This window comes from Cydia fagiglandana, chromosome 22 (genome assembly GCF_963556715.1).
Source record: "Cydia fagiglandana chromosome 22, ilCydFagi1.1, whole genome shotgun sequence".
In the NCBI taxonomy this organism is placed as follows: Eukaryota; Metazoa; Arthropoda; class Insecta; order Lepidoptera; family Tortricidae; genus Cydia; species Cydia fagiglandana.
The window spans coordinates 13,903,220-13,931,027 of NC_085953.1; the positions used below are offsets into that span (position 1 = coordinate 13,903,220).

At 40.8% G+C, this 27,808-nt stretch overlaps 1 protein-coding gene across 2 annotated transcripts in view; it reads left to right on the top strand.

The window, feature by feature from the left end:
* LOC134675684 (transcriptional activator protein Pur-alpha) overlaps positions 1-26,820 on the top strand; it is a 35,113-nt gene extending 8,293 nt beyond the window's left edge. The window contains exons 2-9 of one of the 2 annotated variants that reach the window (XM_063534012.1): positions 4,451-4,498; positions 14,828-14,940; positions 18,611-18,775; positions 19,551-19,729; positions 24,156-24,279; positions 25,374-25,490; positions 26,647-26,697; positions 26,788-26,820. In XM_063534012.1, coding sequence (XP_063390082.1) covers positions 4,451-4,498; positions 14,828-14,940; positions 18,611-18,775; positions 19,551-19,729; positions 24,156-24,279; positions 25,374-25,490; positions 26,647-26,697; positions 26,788-26,811 — 821 coding nt within the window. In that variant the 3' untranslated portion in view covers positions 26,812-26,820. The remainder of the gene's footprint in view (positions 1-4,450; positions 4,499-14,827; positions 14,941-18,610; positions 18,776-19,550; positions 19,730-24,155; positions 24,280-25,373; positions 25,491-26,646; positions 26,698-26,787) is intronic. The other variant, XM_063534013.1, reaches the window with a different exon arrangement.
* Positions 26,821-27,808: the final 988 nt, after the last annotated feature.

The window sequence follows — 27,808 nt, forward strand, 5'->3', positions numbered from 1 at the left end:
TCTTAACAAGATCTTTGACACAACATAGTTCTCAGGGTCTGATGATGGAGCCGGAAGGTGGTCACCGGTACCAATCAACCGTGCAACGAAACCCCTTCGTGTTTAGGCTCGTTTTATTCGTCTCAACAAGATCTTTGACACAAGATAGTACTCAGGGTCTGATGATGGAGCCGGAAGGTGGTCACCGGTACCAATCAACCATGCAACTAAACCACTTCGTGTTTAGGCTCGTTTTATTCGTCTTAACAAGATCTTTGACACAACATAGTACTCAGGGTCTGATGATGGAGCCGGAAGGTGGTCACCGGTACCAATCAACCATGCAACTAAACCACTTCGTGTTTAGGCTCGTTTTATTTGTCTCAACAAGATCTTTGACACAAGATAGTACTCAGGGTCTGATGATGGAGCCGGAAGGTGGTCACCGGTACCAATCAACCATGCAACTAAACCACTTCGTGTTTGGGCTCGTTTGATTCGTCTCAACAAGATCTTTGACACAAGATAGTACTCAGGGTCTGATGATGGAGCCGGAACGTGGTCACCAGTACCAGTCAACCATGCAACTAAACCACTTCGTGTTTGGGCTCGTTTGATTCGTCTCAACAAGATCTTTGACACAAGATAGTACTCAGGGTCTGATGATGGAGCCGGAAGGTGGTCACCGGTACCAATCAACCATGCAACTAAACCTCTTCGTGTTTAGGCTCGTTTTATTCGTCTCAACAAGATAGTACTCAGGGTCTGATGATGGAGCCGGAAGGTGGTCACCGGTACCAATCAACCATGCAACTAAACCTCTTCGTGTTTAGGCTCGTTTTATTCGTCTCAACAAGATAGTACTCAGGGTCTGATGATGGAGCCGGAAGGTGGTCACCGGTACCAATCAACCGTGCAACGAAACCCCTTCGTGTTTAGGCTCGTTTTATTCGTCTCAACAAGATCTTTGACACAAGATAGTACTCAGGGTCTGATGATGGAGCCGGAAGGTGGTCACCGGTACCAATCAACCATGCAACTAAACCACTTCGTGTTTAGGCTCGTTTTATTCGTCTTAACAAGATCTTTGACACAACATAGTACTCAGGGTCTGATGATGGAGCCGGAAGGTGGTCACCGGTACCAATCAACCATGCAACTAAACCACTTCGTGTTTAGGCTCGTTTTATTCGTCTTAACAAGATCTTTGACACAAGATAGTACTCAGGGTCTGATGATGGAGCCGGAAGGTGGTCACCGGTACCAATCAACCGTGCAACGAAACCCCTTCGTGTTTAGGCTCGTTTTATTCGTCTCAACAAGATCTTTGACACAAGATAGTACTCAGGGTCTGATGATGGAGCCGGAAGGTGGTCACCGGTACCAATCAACCATGCAACTAAACCACTTCGTGTTTGGGCTCGTTTGATTAGTCTCAACAAGATCTTTGACACTGAAGATACACAAGGTTTGATTATGGAGCTGAAAGGTGGCCACGGGTACCAGTCTATCATGTAACAGTATCATGAGGACAGAAGACGATTGAGGATTGACCGATCAATTCGAATTAACGATTAGTAATCGTCAATCTTCAATCAGTAGATTTAGAATTAGTTTCGTCAATCGTCAATTCGAATTGATCGGTCAATTCTCAATCGTCAATCGTCAATTCGAATTGATTTTTTGCCAACACTGCTATCATGTAACTGAACCACTTCATGTTTGGGCTCGTTTGATTCGTCTCAACAAGACCTTGGACACAAGTTAGTACTTAGGGTCTGATGATGGAGCTGGACTGTGGCCACGGGTCCCAGTCTACCATGTAACTGAACCACTTCGTGTTTGGGCTCGTTTGATTCGTCGCAACAAGATCTTTGACACAAGATACTACTCAGGGTCTGATGATGGAGCTCGAAGGTGGCGACGGGTACCAGTCTATCACATAACTGAACCACTTCGTGTTTGGGCTTCGTGTTTGGTTTATCACCTAGTGTCAAAGATCTTGTTGAGACGAATCAAACGAGCCTAAACACGAAGTCGTTTATTTGCATGGTTGATTGGTACCGGTGACCACCTTCCAGCTCCATCATCAGACTCTGAGTATCACCTAGTGTCAAAGATCTTGTTGAGACTAATCAAACGAGCCTAAACATGAAGTGGTTTAGTTGCATGGTTGATTGGTACCGGTGACCACCTTCCGGCTCCATCATCAGACTCTGAGTATCACCTAGTGTCAAAGATCTTGTTGAGACTAGTCAAACGAGCCTAAACATGAAGTGGTTTAGTTGCATGGTTGATTGGTACCGGTGACCACCTTCCAGCTCCATCATCAGACCTTGTGTATCTTCAGTTTCTTGTAACTTGTTTCTTGTAAATAAGCGAGTACCTATAATTTCTTTCGAGTTATATACGTTCATAAGTACGAGTATGGGGCTATTCATAAATTACGTCGTTTCAAATGGGAGGAGGGGGGGGAGGGGGGTCTGGACATCGGATGATGGTAGCATGACGTACGAGGAAACAGAGTCATCCGAAGCATGATTGTTGGATGATTTGAGGGATGGGGGGTCAAAAATAGATGACGTAATTTATGAACAGCCCCTATGTACATTTGCACTGCATTTAGTATTTTCGTACTTACCAAATAACAGTTTTAGGACTTTATAAGTTAAGTCCAGTTAGTGTTGTTATGGTTGATTTCAATATGCTTCGCGAAGGATCAAGAATGTTTAATCCATCATTGTAGTGCGAGTGTGGTAGAAGGGATCGGAATACTGAGCTCGCACGGCCTGCCGCAGCGCGTAAAATACCTAAACTCGCTCAACCCCGAAATGTAATAGCACTCTTAAACGCGCGTTTGCATCAATCCATCATAAAGTCGCAATGTGTGTAAAGGCCCTAAGGCAAAAGATGTATACATAATACATAGTTATTTTTGCCGTGAACTGTTGGAATGGAACACATCACAGTATCGCGGCTATATGTGGAACGTGTCATTGAACTTGTTAGATTCGGCTATCGAGGCCGAGGAATTTGCGAATCCAGTATGAGCTAGTGGAAGCAATGCTTGGGTTGATTAGGAAGCAGTTCAAATACTATACTTACAAGCGATAGTTGTATACATATTTTGGTCACACCGTAAAATTCGGAATTAATGACCATGTCACCAGTCCAGACAGACGCTACTAGGTTACTTAGGTATTAGTAATAAATACTAGTCTCGCTAAACAAAGAGATCCAGCTTGGAATTGTTACAAAATGTATTGTTGTTGACAGTTTATTATAAACATGTGCCTTTACATTCAAGCGTTTTATTTCTTTCTCCTCCCTTTTCTATTTTATTTTGTCCCATAAGAAATCATACATATTTGATCTGACGATTTATGAAATGTATGAATCATGTATCATTATTTTCGGGATTTTAGCACAGCGGGCCGAAAGTTGACGCTTTCCGGCTGAAAGGCGGAAAAATTTGTTGCATGCTTCCTCAACGATACGAAATACGAAAACGCTTATCGCTTATAATATTAAGTTATATAACGCCAAAGTGACTTCCTTTAGATAAAGTTCGTTGACCTCGCCAATTGATTACCAATTGGGACGGCTACTCAGATCATTCAGATGTGACCTATATGGACAACACTATCCTTATGTTATGACATAAGGGCCACTACTCACGGGTCTTAAATTCTAAAGACCGTATTGTCTATGGCAGTGTTTTTGATACTTGTCATGTTGCGACCCCTTGGTAATTTAAAATATCGCGATACCCTGCCCTCAAATGTGACACCTGTTTTATTTTAATTTTAGAAGCTTTTATTTAGGTTCCGTCACACAGGTGCGTTTTCCGAGCGGGGCGTGAGCTTTTTATATGTAAAACGCTGACGCCTCGCCCGAAAAACGCGCCTGTGTAACGAAGCCTTAAATCTTGCAATGTTTGTATGTATGTATGTATGTTCCGGTCAAATCTTGCAAGGTATTAGACCCACTTCCCATTATTCGAAACAAACTTCTCATAGGTATGTAAGGTGGGTGACGATGCAGTATTATGCTACCATCGAGCTGATCTGATGATGGAGACAGGAGGTGGCTATAGGAACTCTGTGATAAAACAACTCAACTTAATTGTGTTTGGGATTGTTAGAATTGTCTTGAGCACGGGATTGAAAGACGGAGTCTATCATAAAACGCTCTCACGTAGACGAAAAGGACTATCAAGTACACGGTATACTTCTATGCGAGAAAACATAGTATCAAATATGACTTTAGAGTAGTTTAGAGTCTGTTCGGAAAGAGAAGAGCTGTGGAATGTATGGGGCCCAATACTTTGTAGTTGCCAGTTGAGTACTGCTAGCTTGTAATAAAAACGAAAATTATGTAAAGTTTTTTCTAAAAGCCATACAAAAGACAGAAATGAGAATCAAAGTCAAATGTAAAAAATGTATTCATTTAAGACATTATTTCATTTCAGAATATCATGGTCAAGGCATGGACGCGGGAGGGAACAATTTTGACTCCGGTGAGTGTTATATTTTATTCTATCAACACGCCTGAAACAGGTCACACTGAGAACGCGTTAACGAACTGAGCGATATCGCTCCGCTCATCGCAACAGACACAGGTGTAATCCCCTAACTGTGCTGTGTTATGGCTCCTCTACACGATGGGCCAGCGCCGGCCACTCCCAGGGACGCAGCCATGCGGTAGTATGAGATAGCAATATCACTTGCTCCCTCTAACGCATAAATGCGTCCCTTGGACTGGCCGGCGTTAGCGCATCGTGTAGAGGAGCCATTACGTGTTAGCCAATTTAAAATACTCGTAGTATGAAATTTCTAAACTCCTTAACATACCTATTTAAGTTTGCAAGCGGTTGAGAGGCATAAATAGAAAAGAAACCTTCAAGATAAGAGCGTCTCTCTTACTCCCCTTTGGTACCCATGGACGACGGTAATCGCTTGCCATCAGGCGATTCCTCAACTGTCACATTTATCATAAAAAGGTTAACAGCATTCGTTTTAAATAAATAAGAATATTACTCGTGGAAGGCAAAGTAATCAATAACATCTGGTCGCTCCCTTTGGCGGGACATAGACTACCCCTCGCAGACTACGCTATGTTTTGATTTTCTTTATTTAGAATCAGACAATACATCTTACGTGTCCTTAAATCTATGTAGGGTGACTGCTATAGTTATTGGCCCCTCCATTAGTAATTTGCCACTCAATGAGAAAGAAACTAGGCAATAGAAGTCTTATTGCTACAATCCGTTTTTTTTAGCATTAGAAAGAACTTCGCAGAAGTAAGCTTGTGGTTCCAAATCCGGCACTTTTAGCGGTAATAATTTGAAGTAAATTATATGTATTGACCGTGCTACATTAGATAATTCAATAATTATTAACAATAAAAGAGCCTGATAAAAACTGTACGCTTACTTCTGTGGAGTTCTTTCTAATGCTAAAAAAACGAACTATAAGAGTGGCCAATCACTATGGAGCTAATAACTCCAGCAGTCACCAACAACTGTAATAAACAGTTGTAATAGTAATATTATAGGAGTGCCAAATTGCCAGTAAATGGCAATCGGACCGTCTTATATATTCCCTCTAGTAATGGAGTGATCTGTGGGTGGGAAAACTCAAGCTGAAGACTACCTCTCTATTGCAATCAATTATCTTTGATTTAAAAAAAAACATTTTTGGTACTTTGTCCGTATACCTAAATATGTTACACCTTGAGTATACTTACGAATGCACATTGAAAACTAGCACAGTATGCGATGAGCAGTGATGCAAGCTGTATGTAATCGATCGCGGTTTCTAATCGGCCGTTATGCTCATTCCTTGTTACGACCATAGCCCGGTTTTTTGGGGGCAAAAACGTACCACTTCTGGCTGTTATGGATATCGATAGCTCGCTCTAGCCGACTTTTTGTACCATTTTCTAATTTATCCCTGTTGGGAAGTTTTCTAGAATAACAGATATTTTTGCCGCATTGGTTCATCCGCTATTTTAGATGCTGACTGTACTGTACACGAGCTGAACCCGAGTTCAGTGACCTGTCCCATGACCAGCGCTCCCATTGGTCGCTCCGCCATCAACTGCAGACGGTGCTAACGTTTATTGCTCTCCGCCGTCGGCACCGGCCGAGCATTGACAATTATTAAACCTTATTGCCAAAATATAAGGTCCACAGATGTTCAGTGAATGTTGACTAACCTCCCAAGTCCCGGTGTTCTTTTAAAAGGGCAAAATCAATCGAATTTTAAACTATAATGGATGAAAGAAGTTTTCAAATTCCAAACTGCAAAAATGACTCCCTAGTCCCAGGGAGGCTAAGACTCAGTAATTGTATAAGACGTGTAAAGTCTAAGAAAAACATCTGCCCCCACAAGTTTGACAGCGGCGGTTAGATGGCGCTGTATAGTTTCATATGTTTTGTAAGGACCGAATACGTCCGTCATACGTCAATTTTTGACAACCAAATAGTGTACGGAGCCGTACAGCGGCATTTAGGGAACATACCTATACTACGTGCTCTATTTTTAAGCCCCTCCCAGCCCTCGGTGATCGCCGCTATGCACGTGTCTGCGAACCTCTCAAAAGGCTAAGGATTGACAAAATCCCGTTAATAAATTGTGCCTGTTATCACATAATAAACGCAAACATAGCAGGCCTCAGTGACGAAATTTGACGTATTGAATAATCTCACAGCGGGCGTTGATCCCATCTAATATTAGCCCGAGTACGAGTCGGCCTTATGTCATTGCCACAAGGTTCGATCTTGCTTGTGGAACGGTATAAGGTTTCTCCCGTACACGCGTACTGAATGCGCTTAGGCGGTTTTCACATTGGATCCGTGTAATAACCGCCTAACTGATTACAGACTTTAACTCTTTGTAATAAGGGTTAGGAATGGTTAGTTACTGATTTGACGATGGTTCCTAAGCACATACCACCTCAACTAGATACTATAGTTCGTTTTTTTTAGCATTAGAAATAAGGTAAACAATCTAAATGTGTCTTTTAATTGAAAAACTCATTTTAAAAATAAGTTACGGCAAATATGTAACAATTATGAATCTAATACGATCATTTATATTCTTATGCTTTCATAAGTAATAGTTTTTGATTTTTAAAAAGCGTTTTTCAATTAAAAGACATGTCAAGATCGCTTACCTTCTTGCAAGTTATTTCTAATGCTAAAAAAAAACGAACTATAGATGGAGCACATAAAGCAATCGAGGTCCACCATCCACCATAAGACCATACACAAGCGCTGTACTAATTTAGTTAGTATGGGAGCGCGACCTCTTATTTCGGGTGCGCCCACAATTACAACCAGTTCTCGTGGACCTAAATCAAAAATATGAACAAAAATTTAGTTTTGGGGGTGTAACTGTGCTAATATAGTATACAGTGGTGTAAAATATAACTTGGTTGTAGTCGTCGTGTTGTGGAGCTTAAATCGTAACATTTTAAAAGTAATATTTGTGGTGACGTGGTTGTAAACGGTTCATAGTACGGTGTCTGTAGTCTGTGTTCCTAAGTCTGTGTTTGTTCGGTTTGTAGACGCAGGTGGTATAATTTTGACGGAGTCTGGGTGTGTCCGTGTGCTCATTGTCTGGCTGGCGGCAGCGGCAGCCAGCGTCAGTAGTAGCGGATGAGACTTATCATTCATAACTTAAGTACCTAGATACCGATTCTATCAGTTCATAGAATTACAGGAGAAGTGGAGAAACTCATTGTCTCGGACGACTCGCGGCCCCGGGACACCTGCCCACCACTCTAAAAACTGAGCTACCGACTTACCCGTTGACAGCGAATATATATCATAATATCCTTAATATGCCCCTTTAGGAGGGCGCGCACCCACGTCTACCGTAAGAGTATTACCGGAGTTACAATTCGTATTGGAAATTCACCAGTTACGATGTGCTACACCATACTGAATTAATATTGTATTAAGCGCAAAACGTCTGCAAACAATGTAAACATACCAAAATGCCTAATTAAAATGCTAGTAATGCTACTATAGCGATTATAAAATGACGGCAGACATAAAACCGTCTGGGACACGTAGTTGATTGCCCTATTCATCGGAACTAGGTACTCATTAGTAGGTATTACACGAAGCGATTTGAATAAAACAATACTAATTAGGTAAAATTATACCGGAGTCCGTCTAAGCTACGTTTGCACCGACAAGGTCAATGTGAGGAAGACATTAGTGTATAGTATACAATTTTTGGTTAAACGTCCAAAAATGGACAAACCCACATAAAAATACTTAGTAATACCTAGTAGTTTTTAAATTCTTTACTTTGTAACTTTATTTCAAAATAATACTTAAACTCTTAATTTAATTGTAACATTTATATTTGGGAAATAAAAGGCTTTTATTATTTTATTATACAATTTTTGGTTAAATAGGAAGATAGTAATAAGACGGGCAAAGTTGAAGGCACGAGACCTCAGGGCCCTCCTTCTACTACTAGATGGTGTGCTCAAATTACGGCACCTATCCATTTAAAACTGCACGAGGCCATGCGATTGGCGGGGAACAGAACCCTATGGAGGAACCTGGTCTTCAACAGAAGGATATGATGTCACGATCCTCAGTATTGAGGGACCGACTGAAGAAGAAGAATAGAACAAGAGCTTTCGTAATTGTACACGTAATAGGTGCTTCGCTCAGATACAGTCCGAAAAGAATAGCTTTGCTCCACCTGTTCTACCGACCTGGACGACCTTCTGTAAGGGGTGATTGTGTGCCTGCAAACGCAACAGTTTGCATACACAATTTTGGAAGGCGTCCTGTACGCGCCGGGCCGCCACCTTACGCCGTCTCCGTATAATTCGCGCGCACGAGTCGAACACACGACCTCCGGTTAAGTGCTTCAAACCAAAGAAAGCCCTTGGTAATTTATTTTTCTAATGTTTGATATGAACTAGCAATGTCTATGGTACTAGCGAACATGGACGAAAATTTGAACCCATTCACACTTATAGCAATAGGTAAGTATGAAATTTTTAAAGTAGGTAGGCAAGCTTAAGAACCGAGCCTTCTTTGGCGCAGGTATCTATCTAACCATAAGTTTCAATAAATAATAAATAAAATAAATAATAAATAAATATTATAGGACATTCTTACACAGATTGACTAAGTCCCACAGTAAGCTCAAGAAGGCTTGTGTTGTGGGTACTCAGACAACGATATATATAATACTAGCTGACCCGGTGAACTTCGTATCACCTATCTATACTATGTCTCCTTTTGGCACGTCACGGATTAGCCTGGCCGCACACGCTCGGAATTTTATGTAGGTACTGATTGACATGGTGTGTAAGCGAGACAGCACCATGCATTTGTAGAGCGACGTCCCGTTCCCACCTGTCATTCCGTACGGAAACATAATGAACATTCCGAACGCCTGCAGCCAGGCCTGAAAAAAATTGTTATCGATTAGTCCCTCTACTATATAGGGTGACTTCAAATTGGTAATACAAAATGAATGTTTTACATATATCTTCCCTTCATTAAGCCCCTCAATTAAGTCTCATGGTTTTAAAATAATTAAAAGTATATTTTTTTTTGTTTCATCCAATTTTTTTAGGCTTCACATGGTTATCCTAACATAATAATTAACGAAGAAGGTTAAATAATTTCAAATGAACAATTGAACACTTTCCTCTTTGGTTATCAATCACCTGTCACAGTATTTATGAAGTAAACGTGTTTTGATCAGTAATTGTCACTTGTCAATTGAATATTAGATTTTCCGCAAAATTTGATTTTACAATAAATTTTTAAATAAAACAATACCTGAGAAACGTGTTTTCTACAAAAGGTGCAGGAGCAAAATTTGGAGAACCTCCATTTCCAGCAAGATTGTGCACCAGCACAGTTAACTCTAAGTGTGCGATATTATTTAGACCAAGAGTTCCCTGGCAGATGGATTGGACGCAACGGCCCAGTCGCATAGCCGCCTCGAAGTCCCGATCTTCGCACGGGAATTAAAAAGCTAATTGAGGTGTTCAATTCTGTGAAACCAATGAATTTATTCTTGGCAGACTAAATAATCTCAAGAGTATTCATAAGAATCAGAGTTATGTGTCCAGAAAAGCGGTGGTCATTTTCAATACATATTAAAATACGTTTCGTTAAAGTAGGTGCACACTGATCTACTTATTGAAAGTGTTGAAACGTAGGTATTTTAAGATTGTGTTACATTCGGTAGATTACGTATATTAATAAATGATTTCATTTAAATTAATTCGCTTATTATTTACCATAAATTGTATCAGGGTACTTAAAACTAAACCGCTTAACTTAATGCCAGTCCAGACGGGAATAGTTTTACTCCAATCTGATTAAATTGTTTGATCAAATCAGGTGGTGTGGTGTGGTTGCAAACTCCATTTTGCTCGCTGATTCCCTTTTATTCGATTGTAAGATTATGACCGATAAAATGGAGGTGCTAACTTCAAAATCTGTTCTTATTTCTTGTACACATTACAAATGTAACCTGTAATGGTGTACTGATGTCAACTTTCTAGCATTAATTGTAGTTTCGGCTCTGCGTGATGATGATGAGTCAGTCAGTCAGTCATCCAGAAACGTAAATTTAACGCTGTTTTTTAGGGTTCCGTACCCGAAGGGTAAAAACGGGACCCTATTACTAAGACTTCGCTGTCCGTCTGTCTGTCTGTCACCTGGCTGTATCATCTCATGAACCGTGATAGCTAGACAGCTGAGATTTTCACAGATGATGTATTTCTGTTGCCGCTATGACAACAAACAGAATAACATAAATTATGTAAGTAAGGTCCTATACAACAAACGTGATTTTTTATGGTTTTTGCGTATTGGAACGGAACCCTTCGTGCGCGAGTCCGACTCGCACTTGGCTGTTTTTTTTTAATCCTGTTGGCACCTCAGACAGTGGCGAGACACTCCTGACTTCGGCCAAACTCGGCTCCGTTCGGCTCAGCATTGCTGCGAGCAGTTATAAGGGTTGCTACCATTTGACGTCCTTTTGCATGCACGACCACAGATAAGATAATGACTTGAATTTTGACAACCCTAAATAGCCGAACGGGATAGTACCATACATTAAAAAGGGATAGCAAGATTCATCCCTGAATCGCTGTCAAACTTCGGTTTTGTAGGAAGTGTCCATTATGGTACTTACGGTAGTACCAAAGAGTAAGGTAGTACTATTATTTAGTATGTATGTATTTGTTGGTTGTCATTTTGTTTATGGGTGCGTTCAAAACTGTTTGCATATTGCTGGCTTTAACAGACTACCGCACCGGACCGCGAACTTTGTGTGTCCCGGCGTACTTTCAATCGTGTGTCAGAGGGCCTACCGCGAACAACGTAGTTCGCAAATTTTACTCCTATTCGCGGTAGACCCGCAGTACGTTCGTTAAAACCATACCGCCGGGCGCGGTGCGGTAGTCTGTTACGGCTTCATGACATCGGGCAGTTATATTCCGTTTCTGAACGCATCTATAAAGCTTGACAACCAACAATGACAATCTTTTGTGACAGGGACACTATTTGGTGTCATTTATGTGTCATTGCTCGCAATAATGTGGACATGACTCCAAATTTGATTAAATAATTAATCATTTAATTATTTTTTTACCTGAGATTTGATTTTGTTCTCTAGTCAATAAATAGCACTGAAATATATTTTTGATATAAAAAAATGAGTACCTACAAAAAATTTGAAAAACATACTGATATTTTAAAAATAAATTTGCATTATAAGAAATCTTTGTGTTATTTATTGATTAGAAATCAAAATTAAACCTCAGGTAAGAAATTAATTAAATGATTAATTATTTAATCAAGTTTGGAGTCATGTCCAAATTATGCTAGCAATGACGCCAATCTGTCCGATTTCTGTTATTTATTGCTTGCATTGTTAAAATCTAAATACGCGATAATTCGAATGTTGTGGATCTATGTTATCGACTCAAAACCCTTGATTTAATATAATCTTCAATTTGCGGAACTCCAGTGTACCGTACCGACAGGACAGCTATCATGTTTGACAGGTACGTTGGTAGGAACATTTTGTATGGGAATGATCATTCTTTCATTATTTTGTTTTCGTAAATTTTTTCAATGTTTTTAATAGTTATTCTGCTATTCTAGGCCGAGACTAATCCAACAAATCAAAAACCATGAAAATCGGTCCAGCCGTTCTCGAGTTATGGATGCTGGAACAAACACGACTTTGTTTTATATATATAGATACAAATACTTAAATACATAGAAAACACCCATGACTCAGGAACAAATATCTGTATCATCATACAAATAAATGCCCTTACTGGGATTCGAACCCAGGACCATCGGCTTCGCAGGCAGGGTCATTAGTGTCATTACCCACTAGGCCAGACCGTCGTCGTCGTCGGTTCAATAAAACATTCTTTCAAGTTTCAGTGCCGATAAATTAGTGTCAGACTTGAATGTCACGCCTAGGGCTCATCATAATCAATCATGTCGGCTACGACTAGTTTGAGGAGATAACAGCTTTCGGGGCTTGTATCTAGGCCCTGGGTGCCTAATCGATAATGCCTGGGCGGTGGTATCTAGACACGCGGCAGCGTGTCAAGCCAAGTTCAAGCAAAGGAACTGGCTAGCCAGCGCCAAGTGTAATATTACACGAACCACTTGGTGCCACTTTTGACCCTTCTATAACTCAAAACATCTTTAACGTAAACACATAAAACTACGTGTGTTTAATTATATCCATAAGGACATCTAGAAGCCCAAATTTCATGAAGCTAGCTCAAACGGTTATAAAGATATGAAGGTCAAAAAGTCGTAAATTTTAAGACTGACTGACATACCTATAGTACCTAAACCTAACCTACTTCCAGATGACCTAGAAGGATGAAATTTGGAATCCAGCTCAGTTATTGTGTGAAAGCGTAGGAAAAAAACTAAAAATTAAAAAAAGTTATAAAATAGGGGGGGTCCCCATACAAAAAAAACCATTTTTTATTGTGACTGACATATAAGTACCTAAACCTAACCTACTTCCAGATGACCTAGAAGGATGAAATTTGGAATCCAGCTCAGTTATGGTGTGAAAGCGTAGGAAAAAATCTAAAAATTAAAAAAAGTTATAAAATAGGGGGGGTCCCCATACAAAAAACCATTTTTTATTGTGACTGACATATAAGTACCTAAACCTAACCTACTTCCAGATGACCTAGAAAGATGAAATTTGGAATCCAGCTCGGTTATTGTGTGTAAGCGTAGGAAAAAATCTAAAAACAAAAAAAGTTAATAAATAGGGGGGGTTCCCATACAAATTTCTTTTTTATTGTGACTGGCATATAGTACCTAAACCTAACCTACTTCCAGATGACCTAGAAGGATGAAATTTGGTATTCAGCTCGGTAATTGTGTGTAAGCGTAGGAAAAAATCTAAAAATAAAAAAAATTAAAAAATAGGGGGGTCCCCATACAAAACACCTGTAATACGCGCTAAACAACCGGCCAACGGTGTGTCGTTGGCGGCGCGCGGCACTACATAATTAATACAAAGAACAGAAGTAAAAAACATGCAGCGGAAACACAAGAAAAAACATTAAATCTCAATACCTGCCTAGTTTTCTTTACAAAAAGTATTGATATCCCATCAAAAACATAAATGTAAAAAAGGAGAGCCAAGTTCAATACAAAAATTATGCTTGGCTGTGGGGTTCGCCGCAAAAAGAATGGAGATTTAAATGAGTGCCAAGTTCTATGCAAAATCCAAATATGTATTTATAGGAACAAAATAACATTATAAACAAGTATTAAACTCTATTTCTTTGCTTTATTGGATACCTATAACAATTGCTGTTATTTAAAAAAAATGTGAGATCTTAAAGTAGGTTAGATTTGGCTTGGCCAGTTTTTATCAGAATTACAAAATATATATGTTGAATAACTTTATAAAATGACTGATGTAATGAAAACTGGCCAAGTCAAATCTAACCTGCTTTAAGATCTCGCATTTTTTTTAAATAACAGCAATTGTTATAGGTATCCAATAAAGCAAAGAAATAGAGTTTAATACTTGTTTATAATGTTATTTTGTTCCTATAAATACATATTTGGATTTTGCATAGAACTTGGCACTCATTTAAATCTCCATTCTTTTTGCGGCGAACCCCACAGCCAAGCATAATTTTTGTATTGAACTTGGCTCTCCTTTTTTACATTTATGTTTTTGATGGGATTATCTACACTTAAGGCGCCTGGCCTAACGCAGCTCGCCGAGCACTGAGCGGACGGCCGTGCGTGCACGGGATCGCGGATATCATTGCTATTGAATTGTTATTTTTAGTTAGTTTATAAAAAAGTTTATGAGTTTGTGCCTTTTAGACCTATGTGCGTGATAACCTACTATCGAGCGAGGTTTCAAATCGATGAAGTTACTAGAGAAAGGCTTCAAGATTGCTATTTATATTGTTTGGCAAACGTATTATGATCTAAAAAGCGCTACGAATTTTCAAAAACTGCTGGCTGAACCCACTGTACCTTAAAAGATCCCCGGGCTCTATCTGGAAACCTACATTTACTCGCGAAAAAGTCTTCATCTCTTTCTAGTCAGTATTATGCTGTGCCAGAGACATGGATAATGTCACCTAGCACTAGCACGACTTGCAAGGTGACAACTAGGCCGCGGATTGGACTCACGCGACCGGCGGCGTGACAAGCGGAACGACCGCCACTGCCACCGCCGCCGCGTTGTCGCTCGCTTGCGTCCAGTCCGCGGCTCTACTACTAGTACCCGTAATGTCCGATGAGTGAAGTGGTGTCCGTGTGTTGCAGGCCAGCAGCCGCAGGAGCAGGAGTTGGCCACGAAGATGCTCCAGATCCAGTCCAAGCGGTTCTACCTTGACGTGAAGCAGAACCGCCGCGGCCGGTTCATCAAGGTCGCGGAGGTGGGTTTAACGCTGGCTCGATACTCACTCACATTTTTTTTCTCAACTATACAAATGAAGTGCCTAGCGTAACGAGTGAACATTGGCATATCATATGCCACGTTACGTTAGGCAAAGGCAAAGAGAATTTGAAATTGAGGAATATTGTCAAAGAAATTATGTAGTCAGTACATTTACTGCCATCTCGAAACACAAATGATTAACACTTTTAGAACGCCATTTGACTTTGATCCTTATTTTTTCACTCATATGTGTTAAATGTCAAAAACTATCGCCATGTACTCGAGAGTAGGCCAAAGGTGGCGCCATCGCTCGAAAAGATGACTACATAATTTACTTTGACAATATTCCTCTAGTCTAAATTCTCTTTGATGATACCATCGAGCTGATCTGATGATGTGGAACTCTGTGACGAAACAACGCAACCTAATCGTGTTTGGGGTATTTAGAATTGTCTCGATGAGTATTAGTTGCCTGTGGTAAAAAGTACCTACAGTCAGAGATAAAAGCTTGTACCAAAAATTTAATTTTTGGCAAAGACTTATTACAGTGCAGCTCTACATTTTAAACATACTTATGTTACACATTTCTAAGTTCTACCTATAGCGGCTTAGATATCTCAGTAATAGAAATGGTGCTATTTAGCGTACCTATTACTATTATTGGTATCGATATATTCCAGCAATGTATGATTGAGTTCGCGGATATTATGTAAGCTGATAGCGGCGGTATCCACGATAATGATCAGACGTAATATCAGCTTGATAATGAATAACTTGTTATTACATTACATAAGTTATATTATGATTCGCAAGATAATGTCAATATATATACTGGAGTCAGTTACGGATCGCTGCCATATATGACCCAAATTTTTTTTATTAAGCTATGAGCTTCATCACATATGATCTCTGAGTAATTCTAAGCATTTCTAGCCTCGGAGGCGATAAGAAGCGTGCGTCTAGTCGAGGAGGGCGGGGTACAAAGATGGCCGCCAACCGTCATCATTCAAAAAAATCTGTTCTGGTCTTGGTGGCTACTAGGGCAAGTTTGGTATCATTTTCGTATAAACCGAAGACGTAGAATTCATTGCTGATATTTGTTTTTTTCAGTTTCATAGTAATTTTGCAAGAAAAACGTAAAAAGATAAAAATTTGGGATGGAGGTTTTTGCTTTGAGAGCTAATAACTTTTGTATAGTGGCCAAAAGTGTCATACAAAAAATACTATAATAAAGCGCAATTCATGCAGCTTCTAAACATATACATGTTTAGTAATATCCTACTGCAAAAAGATGGTGAAAAAATTATTAAATGACCGCAGCGCGGGTAGTTGGACTCTCGCTAGGCGGCATTTATCTTACAAAATGGTCGAGTACGAGTAACTACGTAGGTAACTATGCTTACTTTGCTAGATTTTATGATGACGAATAAAATACTTTCTGTATATTTAATGTCCGCAGTTTCCAGTACACAGACATAATTCTGGTATAGGTTAAAAAAATAGACACAGGTATCCCCATTTCTAAAGAGGAGGGCGGCTCGCTTAACAAATAAGATCATGTACAACCGCAATTTCAGGTTGGGTTAGGTTAGGTTCGTTAGTTACCTTTTATCCCTCAGAGCAGAAAATAGAAGCCCCGCGAGGCGGGGCTTCGTTGGTTTGTCACCAAGTCATACTTGCATAACCTATATTAATATGACAAATATACATAGCTGTTATGATTTCTAAATGTAAGCTCTCCGCATAATAGTTATTTGTTTTACAAGGGGGCAAAGTTGTTGTTTTACCGCTCGTGCTAATATTGATACCCGATCAAGTGAAAGATTTCAAAATTGAACCACGAGCGTAGTGAGTGGTTCGAAAAATGGAATCTTGAGCGTTGTAAGGGTTTCAAAGAACGAGGGTTAAACAAAATTTGCCGCCAAGTGAAACACAGAATTTTTCACCACACCAACCTGAAGCAAATATTAAATGTAAAATATCAAACAAAATCAAACCAAATCAAATCCAAATGAATGTTATGTGCAGGTTGAAGTTATTTATTAAAAACAACAAGTAAGTACCTATAAAATTACTTAAAGTGAGTTATAGCATGAAAATTATCGTGAAAATAAATATTTTGCCTCTTCCTAAGTAGTACAATTTCTCTCATAAATAGTGTTTTAATATTATCAGCAAAAATAAGAGCGCTATTTTATTAGAATAATTTCATTTATAATAGTTATTTCTCGGACCCAATTTTGGACCCGGGTATATCCTTAAACTACGTTCAAAAGAGAGGTATGGGCACTGTAAATGTCATCTCGCTTTGTGTGGTAGAGCACAGCACTGCGGATGTCATTCCAGATCTATCCGAGCAGAGCTCAACTGGGGAAGTACGTACCTCCACCTTACAGAAAACACCGGTCAAATAACAGTAGGCCCCACTCAAATCGTTGCAAGTGCATTAAAATTAAAGTGCATAAAATTATGTCTGTATGATGAATTATGTCTGGATGAAAGTATTTTATTCGTCATCATAAAATCTAGCAAAGTAAGCATACCTACGTAGATACTCGTACTCGATCATTTTGTAAGATAAACGACGGTCCGCAAGATAAACGAAAGTCCAACTACCCGCGCTGCGGTCATTTAATAATTTTTTCACCATCTTTTTGTAGTAGGATATTACTCAACGTGTATATGTTTAGAATCTGCATGAATTACGCTTTATTATAGTATTTTTTATATGATATTTTTGGCTACGATACAAAAGTTATTAGCTCTCAAAGCAAATATCTCCATCCTAAATTTTCATCTTTTTACGTTTTTCTTGTAAAATTACTATGAAGCTGAAAAAAACAAATATCAGCAATGAATTCTACGTCTTCGGTTTATACTAAAATGATACCAAACTTGCCCTAGTAGCCACCAGGACCAGAACAGATTTTTTTGAATGATGACGGGTGGCGGCCATCTTTGTACCCCCCCCGCCCCTTATTGCCTCCCAGGCTTGAAATGCTTAGAATTACTCAAAGATCATATGTGATGAAGCTCATAGCTTAATAAAAATTTTTTGGGTCAACTTCATAACTGACTCCGCTATATAGAGAAAAAATGGGGACTACGTTTGTATGGAGAATTGGTCGCCCCCTTTTCTCTTAAATAAACCGAGCTCGGTCTGCGTACACACCCAAAGATACTCACACAGTGACATTTCTGTTCCGCTCCGATCGCCACGATATTTGATACCGAGTCATCGATACTCGACGGAATCGTTTTATAAATATGCTATTCCAGAAACATATATGTTTCTGGAATAGTTTCAGGAATGTATACATTAACGAATGATTTCTAAGTAAAATGGAGATGTTTTTGAGAAAAGATACAATTGTGTAGCTTTAGTTTTTCTTTAGGGATTTCGTGTTTTTTTCCAAGAAGCAGGTGTGATTATAAAATGTTGTGACGTCGGTATGTATAATCAGGGACACATAGCTGACCATTCTCCGGAAATATAATCATCATCTCACCATAAGACGTCCACTGCTGAACATAGAAATCACATACTGGTTTTACAAAACAGAAAATTAATTTTAGATGCGTGAAACACATGTCTTTGCAATAAAATTAACAAATCTGTTACTTAGAAGAATGTGTGAACGATGGTACTGATGAATTGTGTTCTCCAGATCGGCGCAGACGGTCGGCGCAGCCAGATCTTCCTGGCGATGTCGACGGCGGCGGAGTTCCGCGACCACCTGTCCGGGTTCAGCGACTTCTACTCGTCGCTCGGGCCCCCCAACCCGGACAACGTGCCCGACGACGGCAAGCTCAAGTCCGAGATGATGCTCAAGGTCAGTTCCGCGACCACCTGTCCGGGTTCAGCGACCTCTACTCGTCGCTCGGACCCCCCAACCCGGACAACGTGCTCGATGACGGCAAGCTCAAGTCCGAGATGATGCTCAGGGTCAGTTCCGCGACCACCTGTCCGGGTTCAGCGACTTCTACTCGTCGCTCGGACCCGCCAACCCGGACAACGTGCTCGACGACGGCAAGCTCAAGTCCGAGATGATGCTCAAGGTCAGTTCCGCGACCACCTGTCCGGGTTCAGCGACTTCTACTCGTCGCTCGGACCCCCCCAACCCGGACAACGTGCCCGACGACGGCAAGCTCAAGTCCGAGATGATGCTCAAGGTCAGTTCCGCGACCACCTGTCCGGGTTCAGCAACTTCTACTCGTCGCTCGGACCTCCCAACCCGGACAACGTGCTCGACGACGGCAAGCTCAAGTCCGAGATGATGCTCAAGGTCAGTTCCGCGACCACCTGTCCGGGTTCAGCGACTTCTACTCGTCGCTCGGACCCCCCAACCCGGACAACGTGCTCGACGACGGCAAGCTCAAATCCGAGATGATGCTCAAGGTCAGTTCCGCGACCACCTGTCCGGATTCAGCGACTTCTACTCGTCGCTCGCACCCCCCAACCCGGACAACGTGCTCGACGACGGCAAGCTCAAGTCCGAGATGATGCTCAAGGTCAGTTCCGCGACCACCTGTCCAGGTTCAGCGACTTCTACTCGTCGTTCGGACTCCTTTTTCTGGTTATTCATATACCAATTGTGTGTGTTGCAGGACAACAGGCGTTACTACCTCGATCTGAAAGAGAACTCGCGCGGTCGCTTCCTGCGCGTCTCCCAGACCATCACCCGCGGCGGGCCGCGCTCGCAGGTGGCTCTGCCCGCGCAGGGCATGATCGAGTTCAGAGACGCGCTCACCGACCTGCTCGACGACTTCGGCACCGACGACGGAGGGTGCGTCACACACACACACTCACACACACACACACACACACACACACACACACACACACACACACACACACACACACACACACACACACACACACTCCCAGAGCCAGACACAGATAACAAACAAACAAAAATAGACACACACAGACACATATCGTTTCAGATACACAAACACGCACTGCCACTCGAGGCGATACTTTACATTCAATCATTAAATTGTCACAGGTTTATAGATAACGCCAGCATAGATTTTACCTGTCTCCAGTTTTGTTCTAGAAAAAAAATGAAAATAAACAAGAAATTGATAGGTATGTACTACCTTCTTCTTCCGGCCTTATCCCACTTTTATTTGGTAGGTACTTTTATTTGATAGGTACTACCTATTCGTAGGACTGACAGGTGACCCCTATGCTGGCGCCATCTGTAAAATTCTTCCACCGGCTGGACGAAATGAGGTTTCATTGGTTTCATTATTCTTAAGTTGTGGGCTACATACAGACCTGATAGTGATAAGACATGCAAAGTGTGTATCAAAACAAACATTTCCGACGCACGGTGGGCTGAAAATCGGCCTCCATAGAAATAGAAACCGAAGTCTTAAATTTGAACTTTTTTTTATTGGAATAGCTTTGGTTAGGTTTTATTATGTCCCAAAATTAATCTTAGCTAATTTGGTTGGAAAAATAATTAATTATAATTTTTTTTCAAAATCTTTGTATGGCGCGTATCAGAAAAAACGAGTTTTCTCCGAAAATAAAAAGTTAACCGTAATATCCTGACAGATGATTTTAAAACCACTTATTCTTGATTTTTCCACATAATTAGAATTTTCCTACGGGGTGCACTTTTTTTTTTAAAAATCGATATATATTTTTTATTTTTATTTTTTTATTTTTTTATTTTAATACGGTTATACTCGTTATTTTGACTACAAAAAATGAATTTGAGTTTGATCGAACCAATAACTTACGCGTAGTGAATTTTTGTTCTAAGCAAATGTATGGAGCGTACGAGTAAAACGGATTTTTTTTCAAAAATTAAAGGTATACCGTAATATCCTTGCAGATGATTTAAGTACCAATTATTAATGATATTTTGACTAGACGCGAACTTTTCTACCGTATGCACTTATTTAACAAAAAATAAAAAACTTATTTTTTCATGCTGAAATAACTTTTTCTCATTGTTTTAATCAAATAAATAATAAACATACAAGAGTTACAAGTAGAAAATTGAAAATAAAACCATTACATCCTTTACATTATTACCCTTGTATCCTCTTTATTACATTATCTTTGTACTTAATGAAACAATATTTAACAAATTTGTCATATTGACAACTGATGAGTCTAAAATTAATGATCGTTAATAAGGTCCGGTTACAATCATTAGTAGATACTACGAATTTACTTAATTAAATAAATATCAGTAACATTATCAATAATTGGTTTACATAAAAACAGAAATAAGTATATGTAATGCTATGCTAATTAAAAGTATTCTAATGCTAATATTGGAATCCTGAAAGTTTAGTTTTCCTGGTCGCTTACTTCCGAATCCGTGTCCATTTCAGAATCAGGGTACACATTTGAGGTATCTGTCACTTCTTCTTCTTGAGGTTCCAGAAAAATGAATAATTCTAAAGTTTCAGGGAAGAAAGCCTGTTTCTTTTTTCCACTTATTGTTGGCCTCATTGAAGAAAGGACAGGATCGGAAGACAAAAGTAACATATTAAAAACATCCCTGTTCGAATGCAATGTTATCTCACACGAAAAATCCGTTACAGTAACAGATTGCGTTGGTGGATAACAATCTAATTTAGCCTTCTGTACCTTATAATACGATGGGTATAAATTTGAAGCACCCTCTCTGATGGCTGTCTCTCGTAAAGTTATGTATTGCCATTTACTTAACTTCAAAGAAATCAGTAGACCTAATGCCTTCTCTGCTGTAAGTGACGCGGTAGAACCAGGCTTCTTGATGATTGCAGTGAATTTCTGGACTGCTTCTGGGTTCTTTAACATATATTTTATCAATGATGCAATTTCACCCCGACCATCTTCTTTTAAAAGCTTTACAGCTGAAAACACCACTTCGTCTGTGTTTTCAACGCTTAGATCGCTGCATCTGTTTTTTTTCTGCTTCGTTCCGAGGTCTTCGAATGGTTTACGTTTCAATCGCGTCATGGTTCCAGTTGATGATGTGCTTAGTGTATGAGGAATGAGATCACTGCTGGTTGATGCGTGGGCTAACTGAAGATCCAACTGAAGATAAAAGCAACTTGGCCAGTCAATATTTGCTTCTAACCAAGATCCATACATTGTTCTAAATTTTTCTGTGTTCCGTTGGCTTTTCTTCCATCTGTCAGTAGCAGCTCTTGTAAATCTTCGGCAAAATTCTTTCAAGGTGTCACGATCTTCTTCTGATAGGTTAAGGTTTGATTTAGTTAGCACTATTTCAAACAAAGCTTCGTGATTTAAACTAGATCCTTGAGATTTTAGGATAACAAACAAGTCCAAGTTCGTAATAAGACTGTCCATGGTTTATGGTCGTGTAAGTTAGCGGTTAAGAAGCTCAAGATGAACTAAAATATAAAATGTACCCCTTACCTATTTATTGCTAGTACTAATGAACACCACCATTCTACGAGTATATCATTGCTATTATAATTAGTTTTACGTCTAATTATAAGCATAATGATTAAAACCTTAATGATTAAACTGCATTCATAATATCTACTAACGATTGTAACCGGACCTCATTAATGATCATTAATTTTAGACTCATAAGTTGTCAATGTGTCATTTGTTAAATACTGTTTCATTAAGTACAAAGATAATGTAATAAAGAGGATACAATGGTAATAATGTAAAGGATGTAATGGTTTTATTTTCAATTTTCTACTTGTAACTCTTGTATGTTTATTATTTATTTGATTAAAACAATGAGAAAAAGCTATTTCAGCATGAAAAAATAAGTTTTTTATTTTTTATTAAATAAGTGCACACGGTAGAAAGGTTCGCGTTATGTCAAAATATCATTAATAATTGGTACTTAAATCATCTGCAAGGATATTACGGTATACCTTTAATTTTTGAAAAAAAATCCGTTTTACTCGTACGCTCCATACATTTGCTTAGAACAAAAATTCACTACGCGTAAGTTATTGGTTCGATCAAACTCAAATTCATTTTTTGTAGTCAAAATAACGAGTATAACCGTATTAAAATAAAAAATAAAATAATAAAAATAAAAAATATATATCGATTTTTAAAAAAAAAAGTGCACCCCGTAGGAAAATTCTAATTATGTGGAAAAATCAAGAATAATTGGTTTTAAAATCATCTGTCAGGATATTACGGTTAACTTTTTATTTTCGGAGAAAACTCGTTTTTTCTGATACGCGCCATACAAAGATTTTGAAAAAAAATTATAATTAATTATTTTTCCAACCAAATTAGCTAAGATTAATTTTGGGACATAATAAAACCTAACAAAAGCTATTCCAATAAAAAAAAGTTCAAATTTAAGACTTCGGTTTCTATTTCTATGGAGGCCGATTTTCAGCCCACCGTGCGACGTATCGACGCAGGTTTCACTCGTCGCGGACGCGGATAACTTATGTCCCAGCAGACCTATTCAAATACGCGAAAATTTTAAATGTCATACATAAATCAATAATTGGCATAATGTATTATGCTTTATGTACGATTCCCACCGTCGGCTGGAATCGGGCCGCGTCGGAGCGCATTTTCAATGTGCCTATACATTATGACATGACAGAGGCGATGGAGTCTGTCCGGATCCGTCCGCGTCCGCGAGGAGCCGACTCGACTTCGCCCGATCGGTGGGAATCGTACTTTAAAGCCAAAAATTAATTATTTACTATACCAAAGGGGTATGGGTCTCTATTGTTTCCAAAAAAGTTTTAAGTCATAATGTATTGTTTGCCCGCATTTTCGTTAGTCATAATTTATTGAGTTCAGAAACGCGTCACTTTTCAGGATTACCATAAAATTTGTTTTATGACCTTAACCTAGAGTGGCGAAACACGTGTCGAGTATTATTCTTTTGGTTGTGGTTTGTTATATTTATTTGCGTATTTATTTTTGTGGTGGGAGGGTTGGGACATTAAGTGCATGTAAAAAATACGCAAGTAAGTATAACGGGTTAGCACTGATTGACTAGCACGTTATCTTTTACGCGGATTAGCAAAGTAATATTTTGGTTTTAATTAAACTTAACCTAACTATAGGATAACCTTACGAAAACCCTGAAAAATTAACGGGTTCAGTTTTATGACTAACGATAATATGACAAAAAATACATTATGACTTAAAACTGGGACACAAAGGGACCCCAAGGGGTATGTATGTAATAGTATGGGCCGGGCGTCATGTGAAATTAACACGACATAACGTTGACGTAGATCCGTGTCGGGTTCCAGCTTCAAGGGCGAGCTGCCCGAGGGGCGCCACCTGCGCGTCGACAACAAGAACTTCTACTTCGACATCGGGCAGAACAACCGCGGGGTCTACATGAAAGTCAGCGAGGTAACACTATTCTACTACCTATTCGATTCACCATCCTGTACGGTCTACATACCGCACATTGCCATCTCAGCGAAATTACTTACAATTGCGAAAGCAATAAAATACGAGTCAGTACACGTTCATCATAGAACCTATCACGCGTGTCCTCATTAGCACTATCATTCATAGTATTCTCGTATCAATAAAGTGTTTATTTTCGGCAATATTGTGAGTTCTCATTATGTCAAGCAACCAACAGAATATAATTGACGTATGTGACACTGGCAGCCCATACACATCCATCCATCCATGTATCCATCGAGAAAGAAAACTAGGTACATACTTGGCTGTCACATCCTCGACATTAGAGCTTGGAATCTCATAGACATGAACCGTGAACCAATGGGGATAGTAGTTTCCTGCTAAAGTAAAGAGTATAGCCACGAATAATTTCGTACATTGACCCGCCCGTTCCTTTCTTTATCGCACGCGGTCAATGTACGAAATATAGTAAGGACTAAATTCGTCGTAAAGTAGTCGATCAGATTGATATTTCGGTTTCACGCACTGTGGAGGGCACTATCGGTTTTTTTTGCTGATTCATCTTTTGGTTTTTTTTTCTAAATTCTCTATGGGTGTTTGCGAGGTCTACAGCTAGTTTTGTCTGACTAATGCACAGACAAGACATCCTCCTGACTGACACTGTAGTCCTCCTCCTGACTGAGACTGACCGTAGTAGCGTTACCACCTCTGCCACAAATATACGGTAGTTTTACTCCATTTTCGAGTCAAAGTGTCTTTGTGTGACGGTGACGCCCGTGTCTTTGAACGGACCAATCACGGCACGGGACTCGCTCACCTTGTCCCCCGCACTCCAGTATTTTTGGCAGCATCGGTTTTATTTATTATTTAGAAATTTAATTCAGGCAACAAGGCCCATATTACAAATATCTTACAGACTAACATACATAATGTATTTTATAAACTTAAAACTAAACACTATTTAGTCGACAAAACGGTGAAAATAAATAAAATAATAATTTATGAAATAATTGCTCTAAGCTCCGTCTAGAGGATTCCTAGTCTATGGACTAATGACGTGTTGCGTTGTTCAGGTGAAGAGCAACTTCCGCACCGCGATCACAGTACCCGAGAAGTGCTGGGCGCGCTTCCGGGACATACTAGCCGACTACACGGACAAGATGGGCCGCGCACACCCCGACTCCATGCAGGTGAGTGTGTGCGTGTGTGTGTGGCCGGGACATACTAGCCGACTACACGGACAAGATGGGCCGCGCACACCCCGACTCCATGCAGGTGAGTGTGTGCGTGGGTGTGTGGCCGGGACATACTAGCCGACTACACGGACAAGATGGGCCGCGCACACCCCGACTCCATGCAGGTGAGTGTGTGCGTGTGTGTGTGGCCGGGACATACTAGCCGACTACACGGACAAGATGGGCCGCGCACACCCCGACTCCATGCAGGTGAGTGTGTGCGTGGGTGTGTGGCCGGGACATACTAGCCGACTACACGGACAAGATGGGCCGCGCACACCCCGACTCCATGCAGGTGAGTGTGTGCGTGTGTGTGTGGCCGGGACATACTAGCCGACTACACGGACAAGATGGGCCGCGCACACCCCGACTCCATGCAGGTGAGTGTGTGCGTGTGTGTGTGGCCGGGACATACTAGCCGACTACACGGACAAGATGGGCCGCGCACACCCCGACTCCATGCAGGTGAGGGTGTGCGTGTGTGTGTGGCCGGGACATACTAGCCGACTACACGGACAAGATGGGCCGCGCACACCCCGACTCCATGCAGGTGAGTGTGTGCGTGTGTGTGTGGCCGGGACATACTAGCCGACTACACGGACAAGATGGGCCGCGCACACCCCGACTCCATGCAGGTGAGTGTGTGCGTGTGTGTGTGGCCGGGACATACTAGCCGACTACACGGACAAGATGGGCCGCGCACACCCCGACTCCATGCAGGTGAGTGTGTGCGTGTGTGTGTGGCCGGGACATACTAGCCGACTACACGGACAAGATGGGCCGCGCACACCCCGACTCCATGCAGGTGAGGGTGTGCGTGGGTGTGTGGCCGGGACATACTAGCCGACTACACGGACAAGATGGGCCGCGCACACCCCGACTCCATGCAGGTGAGTGTGTGCGTGTGTGTACCCGACAGAGGTCTCGGAGGTTTCAACCGACAGTCCCGCAAGTAGGTACTTATGTTAAAAATGAATATTTCCCGCAATTAGTGGCGGCCGTCCCTGTCTTCCATGATAAGCCCTGTAAATTTAGTATGGTCTGAATAAGTTAATGAAGCCCCTCGCCTAGCGTTCGGTGATGTGGAGAGTAATCGAGGATATGTTTGCAGGGCGGCGGCAGCGCGCGCGCCGGCGGCAGCGCCGCGCCTCACCCCGACACAGTGAGTAGCGTCAGCAGCGGCACGCGTGTGTAGTGTGTAGTGTGTGGGACACGGTGAGTGCGGTGTGTAGTACAGCTCGCGTTGTTGCAGGAGGCGGTCGGTGCCCGGACCTGATGCGGCGGCGGGCAGGGCGCGGCGGCGGACCACATCGTGTGTATATAGTATTTTATATACGTAGCCTGTTATAGATCGCGGCTCGCGCGGACATTCCGACCTCTGTCTCATCCTCCGTTCTGAGCGTTCATAGACGCGTTAGTTGTAAGGTATTAATGTGATAAAAACACGTTTTTGAGCTTTATTGTTTTATCTTTTTTTGTATAATTGTAATTAATTTGTCAAGTATTAGGGCGGGCGCGCCCGGGTGCGGTCTCGTTTCGCGTTCGTGGCCTTTTTTATGTCGTCGCCGCTTCGAATTTCCCTATCGATGAGTTACTTGAATGAAATGTGACGCCGACGAGCGGGGCGGTTTTGAAACATTAGGAAACTTTGCGCCGGTCGCGGAGTCCCTTGCCTGAAAGTTACGAAATAAATGTTTCTAAAGATTATGCTCTACGCTGACGTTAGCATAAGAACACCATACATGTGTTTGACGCTCGACGCCGCTACCGTCAGCGTCAAGCGTAAGCTTGGAGCGTTTTTTCATAGTGGACGTGGTTAATTGTGATCGAATCCGCCCCGCGCGGCCCGGGCGCACCCGCAGCGCGTAACATAGGATATAAAAATTGGTAAATCTAAAAAGAGATTTTGAAAAATGTAAAAAAAATCAAATTTAACAATCGTGCACGCCTGGCCGACATCATAACGACATAATAAAGAGTTACGTTGATGTAAAATGCCACTTATCTAGTTCGTAGGGGTATGATTTTTTTTATATGAATTATTTAATGATATAATGATAGTGTTTTGACTGAAAACGAGGGAGCTCGCGGTCCGTCGATGAAAATACTAAAATTTACAAAAAAACCTGCTGATTACATTTTGTTTTGCAACTAAATTTATTTAAAGAACATACAAATGTAGCTTCAACTACAATATGTAGGTAAGTAGGTATGTAAGAAATCGGGATGATATTAGTGAGCATGTGCTATGAATTCAATATGCCTTTATTTTG